The 20368-nt window shown below is 36.9% G+C and overlaps 1 protein-coding gene across 4 annotated transcripts in view; it reads left to right on the top strand.

Moving 5' to 3' along the window:
* GDAP1 (ganglioside induced differentiation associated protein 1) overlaps positions 1-11523 on the top strand; it is a 40054-nt gene extending 28531 nt beyond the window's left edge. For all 4 annotated transcript variants that reach the window (XM_082363557.1, XM_082363560.1, XM_082363558.1 and 1 more), the window contains 4 exons: positions 2909-3082; positions 5021-5115; positions 7223-7337; positions 8315-11523. In XM_082363557.1, coding sequence (XP_082219683.1) covers positions 2909-3082; positions 5021-5115; positions 7223-7337; positions 8315-8697 — 767 coding nt within the window. In that variant the 3' untranslated portion in view covers positions 8698-11523. The remainder of the gene's footprint in view (positions 1-2908; positions 3083-5020; positions 5116-7222; positions 7338-8314) is intronic.
* The last annotated feature ends 8845 nt before the right edge of the window (positions 11524-20368 follow it).

Genomic DNA, 20368 nt, shown 5'->3' with positions numbered 1-20368 from the left:
TGAAAAACTCTCTTTCCAGAGGCACTGGACACTTTTGTGTGCTGGTGTCGGGAGGATGCTGGTGGCACATTGGATGTGTGATACTGGACAGGGTGTCCTTGAAGAGAGAAAGTGAGCTTGGAAAAGAACATGGGTTCAGTGGGTATCTGATGCTCTGCCTGACAAAGTGTTTTAGGAGATAGTTATATAGTAATGGAGCACTGAGTAGAAGATTACTTTCGTGCATTCAAATCTTTGGATTCAGACTTGGCCAGATGGACCTTCCCCAGAAAGCAATTGGATGTTGTTTTTCCTGCTTTTCTTCTCTTTCCCAGGAAGGAAGTCGTATGCTCTTCTGAAGACAAGCCCCCGGCCTGGCACAAGAAAGCAGCCAGAGCCAGTAGCTATAAATTTAACCACTTGAGAGGCATTTTAAAATGCCGTATCATTTATGGTCATTAACCTGTGGTTCTTGGACCCCCCCAGAACAGTGGTTCTTAAACAGTTTGGTTTCAAGGCCCCTTTGTCTTAAAAGTTAATGAGGACATTTGAGAGCTTTTGTTTATGTGTTCTATCTATCAATATCTATCAAACTAGAAATTAAAATTGAGAAAAGTTTAAAATACAAGAATATACAACCCCACATTCCATTGACTGTCAGAGTGATGGAGTTATCACATGTTGTATAGGCTCTGGAAAATATCGTCGTACACTCAAGAGAGAATAAGAGTGAAAAAGCAATTAACATCTTAGTATTACTATAAAAGTAGCTTTGACTTGTAGACCCCCTGAGAGTGTCTTCAGGAAGCCCAGGGGTTTTCAGACCATACTTTGAGAACTTTTACTGCTAGTGGTCTGGGAATAGAATTCAGGACATTTGATATCTTAGAGGGGAAAAAATTACATCTTTATTTTTCACTAATTTCAAACAGAAATTTATCATTTCCTTTCATTTCCAATGTAGGCATAATCCAAAGCAATATCAGGAGTGCCTGTGACTTTGTTCGTATGTTCATGTGACTGTGATGTGTTCATAGCATATCAAGTTATTGCTGATATCTTAAAATATCACTTACGCCCATCACTACTTTGAAATTATGGTAGTTATTAGACCTGCTGCTAGCTTTTGTTAGTGTATTAATAAAAAGACACCCATATTAGTATTTTATAATTTAAAATTACTTTGATAGCTTATTTTAATATAATCAATTTCCTTTGCAATCCTATGTCTTGTATTTTATGCATTTAAGAACATTATTTTGAGAAGAGGTCAGTGGCACACAAAAGGTTAAGAACTCTTTAGAATTTCAAGGACCTTAGAAGGCCTCCAGTCTATTATCCTCATGGGAATGTTTACCATGCATTGCTTGGGATCCTGGTGATATTCTGAGATCCTGAAAAGTCATCAAGAAGTGTGCTCTAGTTTGGCAAATTCACGGTTGACGAGCAGAATGTAGCTGACACTTCATTCTTGGTCATTCTAATGCAGACTTCAGAATTGGACTCCCAGCAGGGAATTAGACATTTGCCCACTGGTTTGAGGAGTAATCCGTATTCTTTTTTCTTAGAGAGTCAGAATTAGCCTGTTGGCTTAAAATCGTGTACTACTTGGTCTGGCATTATGAGATCTTGCCTGAAATCTTGCTCTGCAACCAACTTTGAATTGTCAATGCTTATGAATGAGTGTGCGATGCTCAAAAGGATTCTAAATTAAATAAATAACTCAAACTAAATGAATAAGTGAATAAGCAAAAAATAAATGAATAGAGTTGAGGTCGTTCTTTTCACCTGTTAGATTAATAAGCTTGTTGGCATTTTTTTAGGGGAAGTTTGAGAGTCAGAAGTGGGAATAGATTCTGTAGGGACTTAGCCCTGACCTTTGGATCACATGGTTCATTTTTATTCTTCTTGAATAGTCTCTGAGAAGTAAACCCTTTGAAGATGTTACAATGATGTAATAAAACAGAGCACTGCATTAGGAGTTAATGACTTTGGTTCTTGGTCTGCCTCTAATTAGCTGTGGGATCTTGGGAGAATGTCTCAGTCTGTATATCTCAGTGTCCTCGTTAACTGCTACAGAGCTTCTGCAGCTCAAATATTCTATAATAACTAGCAATTTGGGAATATATTAATTCATTAATTGAAATTTATTCAACACCTACTATGAGCCAAACATTATATTGGGCACTGGGATTCAACAAAGAACAATACATGGTCCCTGCCCTTAAGGAGTCTATAGTCTAGAGGTTAACCCGCAAATGAAGATTTATGTAGAACGCACTTTGCAGAGATAAAATATTAGAAATTGCTGGTGAATTCCATGAAGATGATCAATTCCCATTTGCATAGCATCAGTGGGATCACTCTTGGTATTAACTGGAACCTGGGAAGGTGTGGTCCCTGATCATCTTTCCATAATGAGCCTTCATTCACTTAACCAACATTTACCAAGGGCCTAAAATGTATGAGACACTATGCTAGACTCCGGATCATACGTTCCTTGCCCTGAAGGGGTTTATGGGGCAAAAAGATACAAACAACTAATTAAGGTGCTAAGGGCTATAATGGAGTACGTACAGAGTATTTTGCATGTACAGAGGAAGGCACACTTGACTTAGTCAGATGTTGGTAGTTGTGGAAGGTTGGGGAAATTTCCGCAGAGGAGTTGGCATAAAAAACTAGACCTCGAGAGTAGTGATTTGCAAGGTGGAGAAGTGTGATCATGGTTTGGGAATCTGGTCTGGTACCTCAGTCCAATTCAAATTTTGAATGTCTGGGCTGGAGAGATATCATCCTTTAAATCCCTTCATATAATACTGAAAATGTTAATGTTGAGGGGCTGGAGGTTTTGTTTCTTGCTTTTGGATGTAACATCTTGTTTGTAACTTTTCCTTCAATGTTTGTGTATGTGTTTGTGTGTGTATTTTAGAAAAAACACCCAGGTTAATGCCTGATAAAGGAAGCATGTATTACCCACGGGTACAACATTATCGAGAACTACTTGACTCCTTGCCCATGGACGCCTATACACACGGCTGCATTTTACATCCCGAGCTAACTGTGGACTCCATGATCCCAGCTTATGCAACAACAAGGATTCGCAGTATGTAAAGATCTTAAAGACCTGGAATTCTGTCTCAAGTTTCTTTTAATTCATTTTTGAGACCTAGCACGCCTCAGGAAGACTTGGGGGCAGGGTTGTTGAGTTTGCTTCATGGACGTGCGTGTTATATATCGATCCACGCACCAGTCAGATGCATCTGTGCTTCAGCTGTTCAGCTGGACATTTATTGTCTACAGGATCTGATTTTCCAGCTCTTGGCCTTGAGGGCCAAGCTTAAATAAAACTCAGAAGAGTGGCCTGTGGAAAAGTAGAGAACATAACATGTTCTCAAGGACAAATGGACTAAGAATAAGGAAAGCTGGGATCTGCTGGGAGTTACGGGCGACTGAGTTCACATTTCTGGTCCTTAATTTTTGTTTCATTATGTGAAGAGCTGGGCTACAGGCTGTCTAGCCATTACTCTTCCTCTGAGTTTAGTGATTGGAGATTCACTGAGGTTGAGCTGTGACCTCCAGCTCTCTCCTTCCTCCTGCCCTGAGCATAGGGAAGGGTCAGGAGCAGGACGAGGTGTGCTCCATGGTCCAGGGGATTGGGATGGGAAGGGAAGGAAAGGGAAGGGGCTGTGATCAGACCGGGGGTGTTTGACCAGGAACACTCACACCCAGAGCTTCAATTCCAGAAAGCACGTTCTTCCTGTTACATCCTACCTCGCCTTTACAGTTCTCTTACTTACACTATTTTACTTTCTTTTCGATACCCTCCTCCTCACTCCTCTCCTCTTGCCTTCCCTGCCCTGCTCTCCCTCCCTCCATTTTTCTCCTCTCTCTTACAGCTTCTCACCTTCCTCTTGTTCCACCTCCTTCTCAGAAATACTCATATATGATTTGAAACCAGTGTTCTGACTATATTTATCTAGAGTAAATATTTCTCTAAATAAGGCTTTTTCCTTCCCTTTACATAGAAATTTATTACAGAAAACTTGGAAGGTATTGAAAGGTAGAACTACCCTGCTCAAGCACTTATGATGTGCTGGGCTTTGCGTTCAATGCTTTTCCACGGTGCCTCCCATTTCATTCTCAGCCTGTGTGGCAGATACTCTGAGAGCTCCATTTTATTTTATTATTTATTTATTTATTTACCCAGATTCTATTTTTATTTCCTGGGAATTGTTAACGGGCTTTGCCATGACAAGGTTCTACTGGTCTTTCTCTCTAGCAGCTCCCACCTACTGAGATCAGCGGCTGGGTCCTTTGATGCAGAGGAACAATGTAGAGGTAGAAAACCCCTTTTAAGAGGATAATGAAAGGATCAAGATGGGCGTTTAGTTTTCTTCTTTTCCTGATTCATTCTTCTTAGTAATATAATAGCTGAAAGGTCACCCTTATAGTTCAGGAAAGTCAGAATGTTACAAGCGAGAGAGGATCTTAAGAAAAAGAGTATAGAGTCACCAGGAAGAAAAGAACAACTGGTTGCTCCAGTGTGTGTGTGTGTGTGTGTGTGTGTGTGTGTGTGTGTGTGAGAGAGAGAGAGAGAGAGAGAGAGACAACGTGTGTGCGTAGGGGGTCTCGTGCATTAAACATTTTTTTTTTTAACAGAGTGCAGTACTTATTTATTTAGACTTTGTAGTTTTTTCTTTTTTTAACAGCTTTATTGGAGTATAACTGCTTTACAATGGTGTGTTAGTTTCTGATTTATAACAAAGTGAATCAGCTATACATATACATATATCCCCATATCTCCTCCTTCTTGCGTTTCCCTCCCACCCTCCCTATCCTACCCCTCTAGGTGGTCACAAAGCACGGGATAGCTCCATTTTAAAAGTGAGGAAACTGAGGCACACAGAGGGGGAGTCTGAGGCAGAGGAAGGGCATGACCCCCAGGGCTTATGCTCTTACCATTGAGTTTCCCTGCTTTTCTTTGTTTCTTGTATGGAAGGGAGGAAATAATTTTCTGTTTCAAAAATGGTTTTGTCATCAGGCCAAATTGGTAACACAGAGTCTGAACTGAAAAAACTTGCTGAAGAAAACCCAGATTTACAAGAGGCATACATTGCAAAACAGAAGCGACTTCAAGTAAGTAAACCAGGCTGTCCTCAACTGACATCCGCTGTTTGTATTAAATGTTCTACTTTTTGTACAGTATCACTATTTTTTAGAACATCTTCTATTAAATATCGCAAGTCACCAGAACACATGTTACCTTCGGCTTATGCTCTGCTTTTAGAAAGAATTTTTCTTTATTAGATTTGATATTCAGACCTAACGACAATTGCTTAAAAAGCAGTCATTGCTCATGCTGGTTGCCAAGGAAACTTATAAAATGTAAAAGCAAGTTAATAAAATATTCTAGGAATCTGTCATTTCAGGTATTTTTCCACTTTGAGGCAGCTAGACCTCTGTCTATGACTTTTTTATACCAATAAAGCTACAGGCGAGTTTTTTTTTTTTTTTTTTTTTTTAATATATATACCCCACATGCCTTTCAGTTTTTTTCCTTTGTACCTTTTGATCCCCTTCACCCATTTCTCCAACCCCTCACCCCCCTGCCTCTGGCAACCACCAGTCTGTTCTCTGCATCTATGAGTTTGGTTATTTGTTTGTTTGTTTTTAGATTCTACCAATAAGAGAGATCATATGGGATTTGTCTTTCTCTGCTTGACTTACTTCACTTAGCGTAATGCCCTCAAGGTCCATCCACATTGTTGCAAATGGCAAAATTTCAGTCTTTTAATAGCTGAAGAATATTCCATTCTATATATACAAATCACAATTTTTTAATCCCTTCATCTATTGATGAGCACTTAGGTTGTTTCCATGTTTTGGCTATTGTAAATAATATTGCAATGAACACAGGAGTGCAGATATCTTTCGAGTTAGTGTTTTTGTTTTTCTTTGGCTAAATACCCAGAAGTAGAATTGCTGGATTATATGTTAGTTCTATTTTTAATTTTTTGAGGAACCTCCATTCTATTTTCCACGGTGGCTGCACCAATTTACATTCCCACCAACAGAACACAAGTGCTCCCCCATTCTCCACATCCTTGTCAACACTTGTGATTCCTTGACTTTTTGATAATAGCTATTCTAACAGGGGTGAGGTGATATCTTATTGTGGTTTTGATTTGTTTTCCCTGATGATTTACAATGTTGAGCATCTTTTCATGTACCTATTGGCCATTGTATGTCTTCTTTGGAAAAATGTCTATCCAGATCTTCTGCCCATTTTTAAATTAGATTGTTTGTTTGTTTGCTATTGAGTTATAGGAGCTCTTTATAGATTTTGAATGTTAGCCCCTTCTCAGATATATGATTTTTAAGTATTGGCTCCCACTTAGTAGGTTGCCTTTTCGTTTTGTCGATGGGTTCCTTTACTGTGCAGAAAGAAGCTTGTTAGTTTAATGTAGTCACACTTGTTTATTTTTGCTTTTGTTGCTTTTGCTTCTGGTGTCAGATTAAAAAAATCATTGCCAAGACCAAGTCAGTGAGCTGACTGCCTGTGTTTTCTTCTAGGAGTCTTATGGTTTTGGGTCTTACTTTCAAGGCTTAAATCCATTTTGAGTTCATGCATTTTGATGTGTCTGCCTCCCGAGGAGCAGGTCTTTGCTTCATCAGTTAGAGTCAGCCTTTCTCTTTCTGATAATTCTTTCCTCCAACAAACTGTGTAAACTTCTCCCATGTTGAAAATCTAGCAGACGTCAGCACTCCCAATCCCCCCTCTACTTCCCAGCCTCCTTTATCCTACATGAGCGAAATAAATGAGCTTCTCAAGAGAAACGCCTGCACACACAGCACTCCTTACTCTCCACCTGTTTTTACCTCACTGCATTCAGATTCCTCTCTCATCTCTGAGCCCTCAGTTATTCATTTGTTGAAGGCTGCTGACGTTCCATTCTGGAGTTGGGCATGAGAGCAGTCTCTTTGTGCCCCTCATATTCTTTGCCCTCTCTGATCATTTGGTTCCACAGGAGTTGCCAGTGAACAGTGGGTCTGACCCCTGGGATATTTTCACAGCCAGGGCATTTTCTGTCAGGTTTGCTTTTGCTTTAACACAAAGTCATTCTATTTCTTCTCATTGTCTAGAATAAACAGGCTCCAACTCTGTAAGAGTTTGTATCTGCTCTGCTCTACACGGATTATTTTTACAGGCATAAGTAACCTATAAGTTATTTTTGTTAATTAGTCAAAGCTCCTTGACCACGACAATGTCAAATACTTGAAGAAAATTCTTGATGAATTGGAGAAAGTCTTGGATCAGGTTGAAACTGAGTTGCAAAGAAGGAATGAAGAAACCCCAGGTAGGTTCTCATTTGTGTCCTTTTTCTCTTTTTCTGGACATCAGGAGTATTTATGGGAACATTCTTAGGTTTCACCAAAAACATTCTGTAATCTGTTTTTAATTGTTAGTACTCATGGGCAGTTTAAATTATGATAGCAACAATAATAGGTGTCAAATTCAGCAAAACCCAGGTGTCTAATTGTAACTCTGCATCTATGTGAAATATGACTGATGAAGGAGTTTTCTGCACAATTTAAGTTATGCTTCGTAGATTCCTACCTGGCCTGTTTCACAAATTTTAATTAAAGTAGTTAGTTTGGTTGAATAACCTGAGTACCTGCTTGAATTCTCCCTCTAGTTTTTTCCTTAGGCAGGGAGAAAAACTGCAAATTGGAGTAAAGTATAACATGGGAGCCAGCCTGTGTGTATGTGCAGGCTGGCTGGTGAGTATCCATCTGCTGTACCTGTGAACCTGGCTTCACGATGAAGCCCAGGTGCAGACATATGGACCATTTGCACTATTCTGATTGACAACAAAGTTAAAGACCATTTTACCTGAAACTTGCTTCACAATAGGGACTTTCTTCTGTTTTAAATAAGTAACTAAAAGCGGCAACTACTGAGTGACATATGGATTTTCCTAAAGTACACTTGTCATTTTCTTAACCCAGAAGGAAATATCTGTTAACTCCTTTGGCTTGGAGGCTCTCAACTCCTCAAAATGATAGACAGGCTTTGAGCTCAAGTGGCTCTAGTGGCACCTAGGGACCCAGGTGCCTGACAGATGTCAAGCAAGTCTCCCTTAGCTTGGGATACATTTGCATGGACTTTTTTTAAAGCATAGAATTACTTGCTGAGTATTGTCAAGAAAATGTACCATGGCCTTCATCTTTTGCTACACTCACCCTTGCCGTCAAGACTAAGACCAAAGATGCTGACCAAAGTCTATCAGTACAGTGCTTGCCCCTTATTCTCCATGTCCCTTTCTCTAATCAGAAGAGGGCCGCCAGCCATGGCTCTGCGGGGAATCCTTCACCTTGGCTGACATCTCGCTTGCTGTTACACTGCATCGACTGAAGTTCCTGGGGTTTGCGAGGAGAAACTGGGGAAATGGAAAGCGACCGAACTTGGAAACCTATTACGAGCGTGTCTTGAAGAGAAAAACATTTAACAAGGTTTTAGGACATGTCAACAATATATTAATCTCTGCGGTGTTGCCAACCGCATTCCGCGTGGCCAAGAAAAGGGCCCCAAAAGTTCTTGGCACCATCCTTGTGGTTGGTTTTCTTGCAGGAATGGGATATTTTGCTTTTATGCTTTTCAGAAAGAGACTTGGCAGCATGATATTAGTGCTCAGACCCAGACCAAATTATTTCTAGGCTTGTGGGGATCTAGTGGCGGCAACTCATCTAGCCATTCAACTAGATCCTTCTCCACTCTTCCAGGCCCAGTGAACAATGACCCTGGGCAGCTAGTAAAAAGCATAATTTACTTTACTCTTTGGCTAGTTTATGCAGGGAGAGGAGGCAATGAAGATGTCTTTGTGGGCTGGTAACTTTGAGAGGACTTATTTGCAAACCTGAACTAATTCATCCTTAAAACATGTGCAAAGTCAAGATATGTGAATGCTGACAGGTAGAGAGTAGACCTTTCGCTCAAAATGTCAGTTCAAGTTCTGGGTTATTTTGGGGGAGAAGTTTATTATTATGAGCAGACAGTAATAATAACCTATGATTGCCCGTAGCTCTTCATCTGAGACTGTCTGGGTGTGTTGAGTGTTGAATAGTTAGCAGTATTTTCTCCTGGAATTCAGAAATCATCTTTGTTACTCAACACAGGAGTTCAGATAGCAGCAGGGCACAGCAGTACTTCATACTCTCACTGTTAGCTTTAGGCAGAAATAAGGGATGCAAAGGGACAAAGAAGGGGGAAAAGGGAGAATGAAGTCTATATAATGATGACAATAGAATGCAACTTCCAGGTGCCTCCGATGCCACTCATGGCTGCCTGTCCCCTTAGTAAACATGTTTGACTACTTGTGGCTACAGCCCATGCATCCTCCTGTAACTGAGGACCTTGGAAAAAGAGGACTGGGGAGTTACTGGGGGGAGTTGGCTGGAGAAAACCCTGGGCTTTACACTTATAGCACCTCATCTGACCTTAGTGTTAATTTTAAATGCACATAAATCACAGTTACTAATTTATTAAAATTAACTGCTTACCTACTTGGGCATGAGATGCCTACTGGAACATGTCTGACTAGCATTGACATTAAACTCTTAAATTTCCTCATGGTTCCCCAATTCGAAGGTGCCTGTGAGATATCACTCCCGTGGACTGTTATGAACAGTCACTGGGAGTCTTGGCCTCTCCAGCCCTTTTGTGCCCACAGGTGGCATTTAGGTGAATGTCCCAGGTAACTGCTAGCGTGGCATGTGGCTGGGGAGTGGGTATTTTGTTGATCTGGGAGTGTTAAATAGGCTCATTCTGCATTTAGGGAGGCTGGTGTGTTAATGCAAAAATTGTTGTCTAAACCTTGCATGTATTTATTGTCATCAACAAAGCCTTAAAAGGTTACAGGGAAGGAGAAAAGCTAGTCTTGACCCTTGGCAATTAATTTAGGGGAGATGAAATAAGTCGATAGATAGTGATTCCACCTATATTCCTTCATGTATGTCTGGGCATTGTAGGGGGTGCCTCAGTCCCTCTGGAAGGGAAAAATCCCTGTGTGTCCCATGAACAATAATGGAACTGCAAGATACAGTTTGTGCCCAGGAAGAATCTTTCCTGGTGACAGGAAGGTGGAGTTTCTCTGGAGTTGTCCAGAAAGGTGTGGGGAGCAGTGTTAGTTGTGACGGGAAGTATGTACGGGGAATGGTGAGCTAAGGTTCCAGCGAACAGCAGAAGCTTGCTTGGACTGCGTCAGATGGGCTGTGCAGATGGCCAAAGAATGTACCTACCAACTTTTTCATTAACAGGAAACAGTTATACCTACTAAACAATGACTTTCTGATGGTAAAATGATTCTATAATTCATGAATCAGTTGTGTTAGAAAATATTGTTGAACTGGATACTCTCTGTTTCCAAAAAATTAATAACATCTCCAGTGTAAACTCAATCCAATAATAATTAACAGACTGGCAGCTTTTATAATGTCTTGATTTTGAACCTCAGTGCATTGTTGTATAGAGTGTCTGAATTTGTTGCTGGGACATTCCAAATCATGTATTCATAAAAGAGCCACAAAACTGATTATTCAGTAGGTCAGAGTGCTTCAGAGTTCTTTATGTCATCCTTTTATGAGCAAGAACTCAGACATGAAGAAATTGAAATTGGATTTTTACAAAAATCTACAAAGGATATTTACCTATATAAGGGTTGTTGATTAAGAATAAAGATTTGAAGTCCAAATGCTGGCTTTTCATTAAATTTATATTATTACTGATCAAGAGAAAATTTACTAAAAGTATTTATCATTTTCAGATACAGTTTCATTGGAAATAGGCTTGTGTCTCTATTAAAGGTGATGCATTTGTGGCAATTTCACTTGTTTCATGGATACCCTTGAGTTTATACTTTTAAGATATTTGTTTAGGGGTTAAAATGACCACTAGGTGTCGCTGTTCATCCAGCAGTCTGAGATTGGGCTTTCATTAGGTTCAGCAAGTCTTCTGAAATGTTACAAGTGAAGATAAACATTAATGACCTTAGTTTCTGAAATGAGGGCATCTTCATCAGATCATTCATCTGTAAAAGAGCTTGAGGCATATGTAGTATTGACGTCTAATGCTTGGAAGGGATAACTGTACCACACAATGTCAAGCTAAAGAGCTGAACATATACTATTAGCAAAATAGGCACATTTATGTATTTTCTCTTTCATGATCATTGGTGGACTGGCCAACGTGCTCCTCAATTTCCAAAATTTGTATAAATTAGAAAAATGCCTGAGGTACTAAATTCATGTTGGCTATTTATGTCTTAACACAAATACTATTTTATTGTTATTGCTGTTACATGCCTTTTGGATCTAATTTCCTTAATTGCAGATAGTTGTAAATTGCTTGCTTGATTTTTAGTAATTATTGATATTGACACCAGAGTTGTAGACTTTTTGGTGTTGTTGAATGTAATAGATCAAGATACTATTCTGCCTGTAAGATCAATGAAATTAATTGGAAAATAAATATGTGTCCTGAAAGTACTAATTTTGTAATGTTTTTTGATAAATCAGATTATGTTTTCCATTTAATATCAAAGCATAATGTCGTAATTAAGGTAAAATAAGCAGAAGTTAGGTATTCAAAATATTTAGCTATAGGATGTCATATTTTCCTTGTAACATAAAAATTACTGACTCTCGATTTATTTAAATACACAAAATTTTATGGTTAAAATGAATTGTGGCTTAAAGAATAATGTATCGATCCTGATCATTAAAGGGGTTCTATTGCAGCCAGCCACTTAACAGGGTAGATAGCATGAAAATGATAAACACAAGAGTTTTTTTTTTTTTTTCAAAATAGTTTTGTTACATGTTCACTGGGTTTCAAATACTACTCTTTTTATGATATTTATGTATATTTTTGATGTAGCTAATTCTTTTCCTTTTACCGAGTCATGGATTATGAATATTCAAATTACTATCCATAATTCTAGCCTTGGTGAGCTTAGCCATTATTCTAATCATCAAAGAGAAACTGAGTACTACTTCTGTTTTACATTGAACAAAGCCAACTAAATGAGAATCGAATTGACCTCATTTTCCCTAAGTTTGCAAACAAAAGGCAACAATTTTGAATACCATGGAACATCATGAGCATGTACCACTCTATAGTCTGCTCAGAAAGAAAAAAGCACTATGGTAATGACAGAAGAGTCAAATTAATACTGTGAATAACTTAGTATTTAGACATAATCTTCATATTGTTTATGCCAAATATTTGGCCCATTTATATTGTTGTTCTCTACTTAGTCATACCAGAATGTCTTGGTTTTCTAATTTTCCAGAACACCTGTGTTTTACTAGGTAGGGTAGTAGATTCCAAACCAAGTGAAGAAGTATAATTTCTAAGTGGGGATAATAGTTTTGTTTTACTTGTGTATTACATTATGAAAATGAAGAGAGGAAAAGAGAAGGCGAACTCACGTTATGGGTTAGAAATGCAGTACATTGATGAAAACAATATACTTTATTACTTGTGCCTGAGTTGAGCCCTGGATTTTGTCCTAGGAAGAAGATTGACATGTGTGTCATGAGGCAGTGGGGTAGAGCAGGCTGTGAGGTGCAAGGCGGCACCACCATGTGGAGCTGGATACAACTCATGCTTATTATGGGCCTTAATATACTCTGATTCAAGTAGGGTGGCATATCTCATCCATAGTACCTTGTCATGAAACTCCTTTGGGGAATAAAAAGAAATGAAATTGAGTTATTTGTAGTGAGGTGGATGGATCGAGAGACTGTCATACAGAGTGAAGTAAGTCAGAGAAAAACAAATACCGTATGCTAACACATATATATGGAATCTAAAAAAAACGGTTCTGAAGAACCTAGGGGCAGGACAGGAATAAAGACGCAGACGTAGAGAATGGACTTGAGGACATGGGGAGGGGGAAGGGTAAGCTGGGACGAAGTGAGAGAGTGGCATGGACTTATATACACTACGAAATGTAAAATAGATAGCTAATGGGAAGAAGCCACATAGCACAGGGAGATCAGCTCGGTCCTTTGTGACCACCTAGACGGGTGGGATAAGGAGTGTGGGAGGGAGACACAAGAGGGAGGAGATATGGGGATATATGTATATGTATAGCTGATTCACTTTGTTTTACAGCAGAAACTAACGCACCATTGTAAAGCAATTATACTCCAATAAAGATGTTAAAAAAAAAACCAAAACTCCTTTGGGAAGGATAGAATTTTTTTTTTTTTTTGTCTTAAGCCTTTATTCATTATTTATATATTGGCTACTTAATTAAAATGTGCTGTCATTGAACTCCCTTACTAGGAAAAGCCAATAATATGGATGAAAATGTAGAGATGTTAATGAAATGTAATTCAAAGTGTCAGGTAATTTTTGAGGCATATGACCAGCATATATAACTTTTTGTATTATCAGATTAAGCTATCTTTTGAATGTAAGGTTCTGATATTCAATAGTCACACATTCACATCATCAAATATGCATCATATCAAAAATATAATGATGATATAATCTCAGAGATTCTATATTTATTAAGTTCAGTGCTCAACAGAAAGTAAAGGTTTGCATTGAGAAACTTAGATGAACTAAAAATTACTAGCACTAAAAGCAGAGGTGGCTATGTTGTAAAAATAGCCACAAATTCTTCTCATTTCTCCACTCATTTCCTTGCAATCTTACCTTCAAGAAATAGCATCTGCAGAGCATGCTATATTAGGCTTACCAGAGAGTAACCTACCAGAGATATTAGACATCATGTAGTGAAGAAAGTCACTGGAAGTCCATTCCAGGCAGAGTGGAGGGCCTCCTGAACACCTCGTTAACCCCCCAGGCAGAACAATGCCCTAATGAAAGCCCTAAGTTAGACCTGGGCTTTTCAATCTTGGCACTACTGATATTGCAGGACAGATAATTCTTATGTGGAGCGGTTTCATGTGCTGTGGGTTGTTTAACGGCATCCCTGGTCTCTAACCACTAAATGCCAGTAACTCCCCTTTGCTCCTCTGTTGTGGCAACAAAAAAATGTCTTCAGATTTGACAACTGTCACCTGGAGAGAAAATCACCTCCTTTCAAAGACAACTGCTCTACACCCACCCTAACAAAGCCTAAAACCAAGCCCTGACAAGATCTGGAGGGGAGACAGATTTTGGAGGTTGGGTCCTGCCAAGTTAGAGGTGCTTGGGGAACGTCTTGGGTTTCCACATATCCTCTGTAACAAGGCATAAAACCGAACCTATACGATATGAAGGGTATTAGCCAGTAAATGAGCTGTCTACTAGAACAAGTCAACGTCCTTTAGAAGAAAGATAACAGAATCCAGAGCCTGTAATGTATCACTAACAATGTCCAGTGAACAGTATAAAAACATTACCAGACATGCAAAAACACAGGAAAATAAGGCCTATATAGTCAATCAAAAAAGTAATAGTAACTAGAAACAATGTGATATGACTCAAATGTTGGATTTAGTAAAGATTTTAAAGCAACTAAAGACCAATAGATCTACTATTTACTGAGCCTATTATGTGTCAGGAACAATGTTAAGCCCTTTACACATAGTATCTCTTATTCTCAAGAGAACTTTGTTCTCATCTGCAATTTACAGATGAGAAAACGAAGGCTCAGTGAGATGTGGTACCTGATGCAAGCTAATACATCTATTAAGTGTGAAAGCCAGGATACAGGATCTGCATCTAGATCTGATAGTCAAGCCTATGCTCCAGACAAGCCAGCCCATTCTCACAACTTCCACACTTTCCATTGTTGTTCACGTACATCTTACAAATCAATAATTTCCAAAGTTAATGCATGGATAAATATTCTTGGCAGAAAGTTTTTTTTTTTTAACAACAGAAGTCTCAAAAAAATAAAAACCAATAGATCTTTTAATTCTTTTAATAGAATTAAAAGAAAATATAGTCTGATTGAGTCAATAGATAAGGATTCATAGCAGAGAAATAAAAACCATAAAAAGGACTAAGTGGAAATTCTAAAATAGAAAAGCACTGTAACTGAAGTGAAAAATTCATTGGATAGGCTTCACAGCAGATAGGAAATGGTAAAGGAAAGACAAAGGAACAGAACTTCAGGGACACATGGATAATATCAGCTGGTCTAATATATGTGTTATAGGAGTCTTAGAAAGAGTAGAAAGTAAGAATGAGGCAGGAAAAATATATAATTAAATAATGCCAAATTTCCTCAAGTTTGATGGAAAACATTGACTTACAAATCCAAGAAAATTGGACTCAATGAAAGATAAATACCAAGAAAGCTGCACCTAGGCACATCATAGTGGACTACTGAAAACTAAGCATAAAAATAAAATCTTGAAAGCAGCCAGAGGGGAAAAAGGACATATAACATACCAGTGAACAACAATAAGAAAGTTTGCCTAGTTTTTATCAGAAACAGTGGATGTCAGAAGAGAGTAGAAATGTCCTGAAAGTGCTGACGGGAAAAAAAATCTTCGGAATTCTATATCCAGAGAAAATATCTCTTAAAAACGGAGTGAAATAAAGACATTTTCAGATAATGGAAGCTGAGGGAATTGGATCTCGCAGGCCTGCAAAACAAAAGAATTCTAAAGACATTCTTGAGACTGATGAGGGAATGACACCAGATGAAAACCCAAATCTACACAAAGGAGAAAAAAGTTTGCCATAAGTGGCAACATGTGGATGGTATAAAAGATTATTTTTATCACTTCATAATTTCCTTAAAAGGCACCTGACTGTTTAAAACAAAAATGATAACATTATAAGGTGGATTTTATAATATATGTAGAAGTAAATATATGACCAAAAAAAGCACAAAAGTTGGGGGTGTTGGATAAATGGAATTATAATATTGTAAGGCTGTTAGATTTGTGGAGTATACGTATGAAATGTGAAGAGGGGTGTGTCAAGTATCAAGTAACAAGTGAGAAGTGTGAAGAAGAAAGTGTTGTCAAGTGTAATGTGTGAAATTGTACAATTTTGACTCTAACCAGACTCTAATAAATTAAGAATGCATTGTTAGCCCTGAAAGAACACTAAAAATTCTAAAGAAGAGCTAAGAAACCAATAGAAGTAATAGAAATAAAATATCAATGAAATGAACAACAGAATGACAAAACAGAAGAGACAAATGGAAAACAAATAGCAAGGTGGTAGACTTAAACACACTATAGCAATAATTATATTAATTGTAAATGTAATATAAATTATATTAAATGTAAAATATTCCCACTGAAGGTCAGAGATTGTCAGATTAGATAAGAATGGAAGACACAAGTATATGTATCTATTAAAGATTCACTTTAAATTTAAAAATATGCATAAATTGAACATAAAAAGACAGAAAGTAATATACCAACCAAATGGCACAAGAAAGCTGGTGTATGTTAATTTTAGAAAGAGTAGACTTTAAGACAAAGCATTTTACAAGAGATAAAAGGGACATTTATAAGTCAAATTCATTAGGAAGACATAATCATAAATGTATATGTATCTAATTACAAAGCTTCAAAATTCATGAAGAAAAAATTGACAGAACATATGGAAAAGAATAATGGAAGTGTTGAACACCACTTTCTCAGTGATTAATAAACAAGTAGACAAAAATTAGTTTAGATATAGAAGATCTGAGCACATTCTCAACCAACTTGAGCTAATTGACATTTACAAAGCACTGTACATGATAAACGTGGAATAAACATTCTTTTCAACTGCATATGGAAAGTTCATCAAAGTAGACATATGTTAGATCATAAAAGAAATCTCAATATGTTTCCAAAGATTTGTAAATTACAGATCGTATTCTATGACCACAATAGAGTTATATCAGAAATCAATAACTAAATTATTTGGAAAATGTCAAAACATTTGGACATTAAATAACACATGTCTAAAGAAACCATGTCTCAAAGATGAAATCACAAGAATATAATAAAATATTTTGAGTTGAATGATAGTAAAAATACAACATATCAAAATTTGTGGGATACAGGAAAGGTAATGCTTAGAGGGAAATTTATAGCTTTAAAAGTCTATAATAGAAGAGAAGGAAGGTTTAAAAAATTTGACATGTTTGTACTTTAAGAAGTAAGGAAAAAGAGTAAATTAAACCTAAAATAAGTAGAAGGAAAAATAATAAGTAGAAAGAAAAAATAATAGGAAAAAATAATAAAGTCAGCACAGAAGTCTATGATTTAGAAACAGAAAAATTAACAAAGCTCAAAATTTGTTCTTTGAAAGAGTAATAAAATCAATAAGACCCAACAGGACAAACCAAGAAATGAATAAATTACCAATATTACAAATAAAAGAAGAAAAACTATTACATATCTTACCGATTTTAATAGGAAAATAAAAGAGTATTAGGAACAAATTGTGCCAACAAATATGGCAATTAGATGAAATGGGTAAGTTTTTGAAAAATACAACTTTCCAAAAGTGACTCAAGAAGAAGTGGACAATTGGAATAGCCATATAACTGTTAAATACACTGAATTTGTAATAACAATAAAAAAACTTTTCACAAAGAAAACTCAAGGCCCAGTTAGTTTCACTGGTAAATTCTATCATGCACAAAGTAAGAAATAATACCGATCATATATGAACTCTCCTTCAGAAAGTAGAGAGAGGAATGCTTCCCAAGTCATTTCATGTGATCACTATAATCCTGATACCAAAATCTGACAAAGATTTATATGAGAAGAGATCAGAGACAGTTACGGACTGAATGTGTCCTCCTCCATCCCCTGCTCAGATTCATATATTGAAACCTTACATTCCTGATGTGATGGTACTAGGAGGTGGGGCCTTTGGGAGGTAATTAGGAATAGATGAGGTCAGGAAAGGGGTCAGAGTTTGCTTAATGTCTGCTTTCCACCGTGTGAGGATACAATGAGAAGTTGGCTGTCTACAACTTGGAAGAGGGCTCTTGCCAGAGCTCAATCATCTGGTATCTTGATGTTGAACTTCCAGCCTCCAGAACTGTGAGAAATAAATTTCTGTTGTATAGAAGCCACTAGTCTATGGTCTGTTATAGCAGCCTGAATTGAATAAGAGAGAGGCAAGTATCCCTCACGAACACAGATTCAAAAATCCTCAACAAAATACAGGCAAATTAACTCACTAATATATACAAAAGATTTACAGCTACATTATGGCCAAGTAGAGTTTGTTTATGGAATGCAAGCTTATTTTAATGTTTGAAAATCACACAACATAATTAACTACATTAACTGAACAAGGATAAAACATTATACAATCAACTCAGCACATACAGGAAAAGATTTTGGTAAAATTCAACACACATTCAAGATAAAACCATTCAGCATAGTAGGAAGAGAAGGAAACTTTCTCAACCTGATAAAGGCATCTACAAAAAAATCCAAGTTAATATCATTTAATGGTGAAAGACTGATGTTTTCCCTCTTAGATCAGGAATAAGGTAAAGATGCCACTGTCATCACTTGTATTCATTATCCTACTGGAATAAATAGTACAATAAGGCAACTTCTAAAAGAAATAAAAGTATAAAATCAGAAAGGAAGAAGAAAAACCTGTTTCTGTTTGCAATTGATAGACTGTCTATATAGAAAATCCTAAGGAATCTTCTAAAAAACTTAAAAATATTAAGTGAAGTTATCAAGGTCACAGAATGCAAGATCAATATGAAGAACTCAATGTATTGATATGTACTAGCAATATACATTTGAAAAATGGAATAAAAAATTCCTTTTACAATACATCAAAAAGATAAAATACTTAGGTTTAACAGAAGATGTGCAAGACAGTTACACTGAAAACCTCAAATATTTGATAAGAGAAGTTAGTGAAGATCTGACTCAATATTGTTAAGAAGTCCATTCTCCCTAAATTTATCTATAGATTCAGTGAAGTACCAGCTGACATCCAGTAACCCTTCTCCCCTTTTAAAAAGGAATTGACAAGCTTATTCTAAAATTTATATGAAAATACAAAGGACCTAGAAGAATGAAAACAATTTTGAGACAGAACAAAGCTGGAGGCAGGACTTACATTATCTTTTTCAGAATTTATGAGAAAGGTGTAGCATTCAAATTAGTGTGGTGTTGGCATAAATGTAGACATATAAATCAGTGACACAGTATAGATAATCCAGAATATACTTTCCATGTATGGTCAACTTTTTTTTTTTATTAAGCAAAGGAGCCAATGCTTTTCAATGGAGGAAAAACAGTCTCTTCAATAATGTTGCTGGAACAAATAGATATCTATATAAAAATATATATACCTCAACACTAATCTCAAACAGTACACAAAAATTACTTTAAAATATATCACAGACTTAAATATACAAGCTACAACTATGAAACTTCTAGAGAAAGATATAAGAGAAAATTTTTGCTACTTTATGATGAGCAAAGACTCATTAGAGAGAGAGGACACAAAAGAGTACTCATCATAATAAATGATAAATTAGACTTCATCAACATTATAACTGCCTGCTTTCCAAAAGACACCGTGAAGAAAATAAAAAGGCAAATTACAAAATGGAAGAAAATATTCACAATATTTGTATCTAACAAAAGACTTAAAGCCAGAATATATGAAGTATTCTTACAATGCAATAATAACAGACAAATAGTTCAATTCGAAAAGAATTGAATAGAGACTTCATAAAAGAAGATACATAAATGGTCAACAAGCACATGAAAAATGCTCAACATCACTATTCATCAAATCCAATGAGATAGTTGGATTCAACTGGAAATAAAATAAACCAATCATTATGCCAATATAGAAGCTATTAACATTATACAGTCTAAGCCAAATCCAAATTAAAACCACAATGAGGTACTACTTTGTATCCACTAGAAGGGCAAAAATTAAAAAGACCGATGATACTGATTCTTGACAAGGATATGGAGCAACTGGAACTTTTATAAATTATCAGTGAGAGGTAAATTTTACATCCACTTTGGAAAACAGTTTTACAGTACCTTATACATTAAACAGGTACTTAACATATCTAACAATTCCAGTCTTAGGTATTTATCCCAATGGACTGACAACCAATATCCACATTTATGTACAAGGCCTATACACAAATGTTTATAGCAGCTTTAATAATACTAGCCAATTATTGGAAACCATTGAAATGTACATCATAGATGGATAAACTGTGCTATATTTGCACAATGGAGTACTATTCGTCAATAAAAAGAATGAACTAATGATACACACACTAATATAGATGAATCTCAAAATCACATTATGTGAAAGAAGGCATGGGCTCACACATGTGACTTAAACCCAAGAGTGACCATCACTGGCCAAGAGCCCTGAACTTGTCCTGTGTCTGACGTGAGT

This window comes from Balaenoptera borealis (assembly GCF_965194805.1).
Source record: "Balaenoptera borealis genome assembly, chromosome: 17".
Lineage (NCBI taxonomy): Eukaryota > Metazoa > Chordata > Mammalia > Artiodactyla > Balaenopteridae > Balaenoptera > Balaenoptera borealis.
Note: the sequence above shows the minus strand (reverse complement) of the source record. Positions and strands in the feature narration are given on the sequence as shown.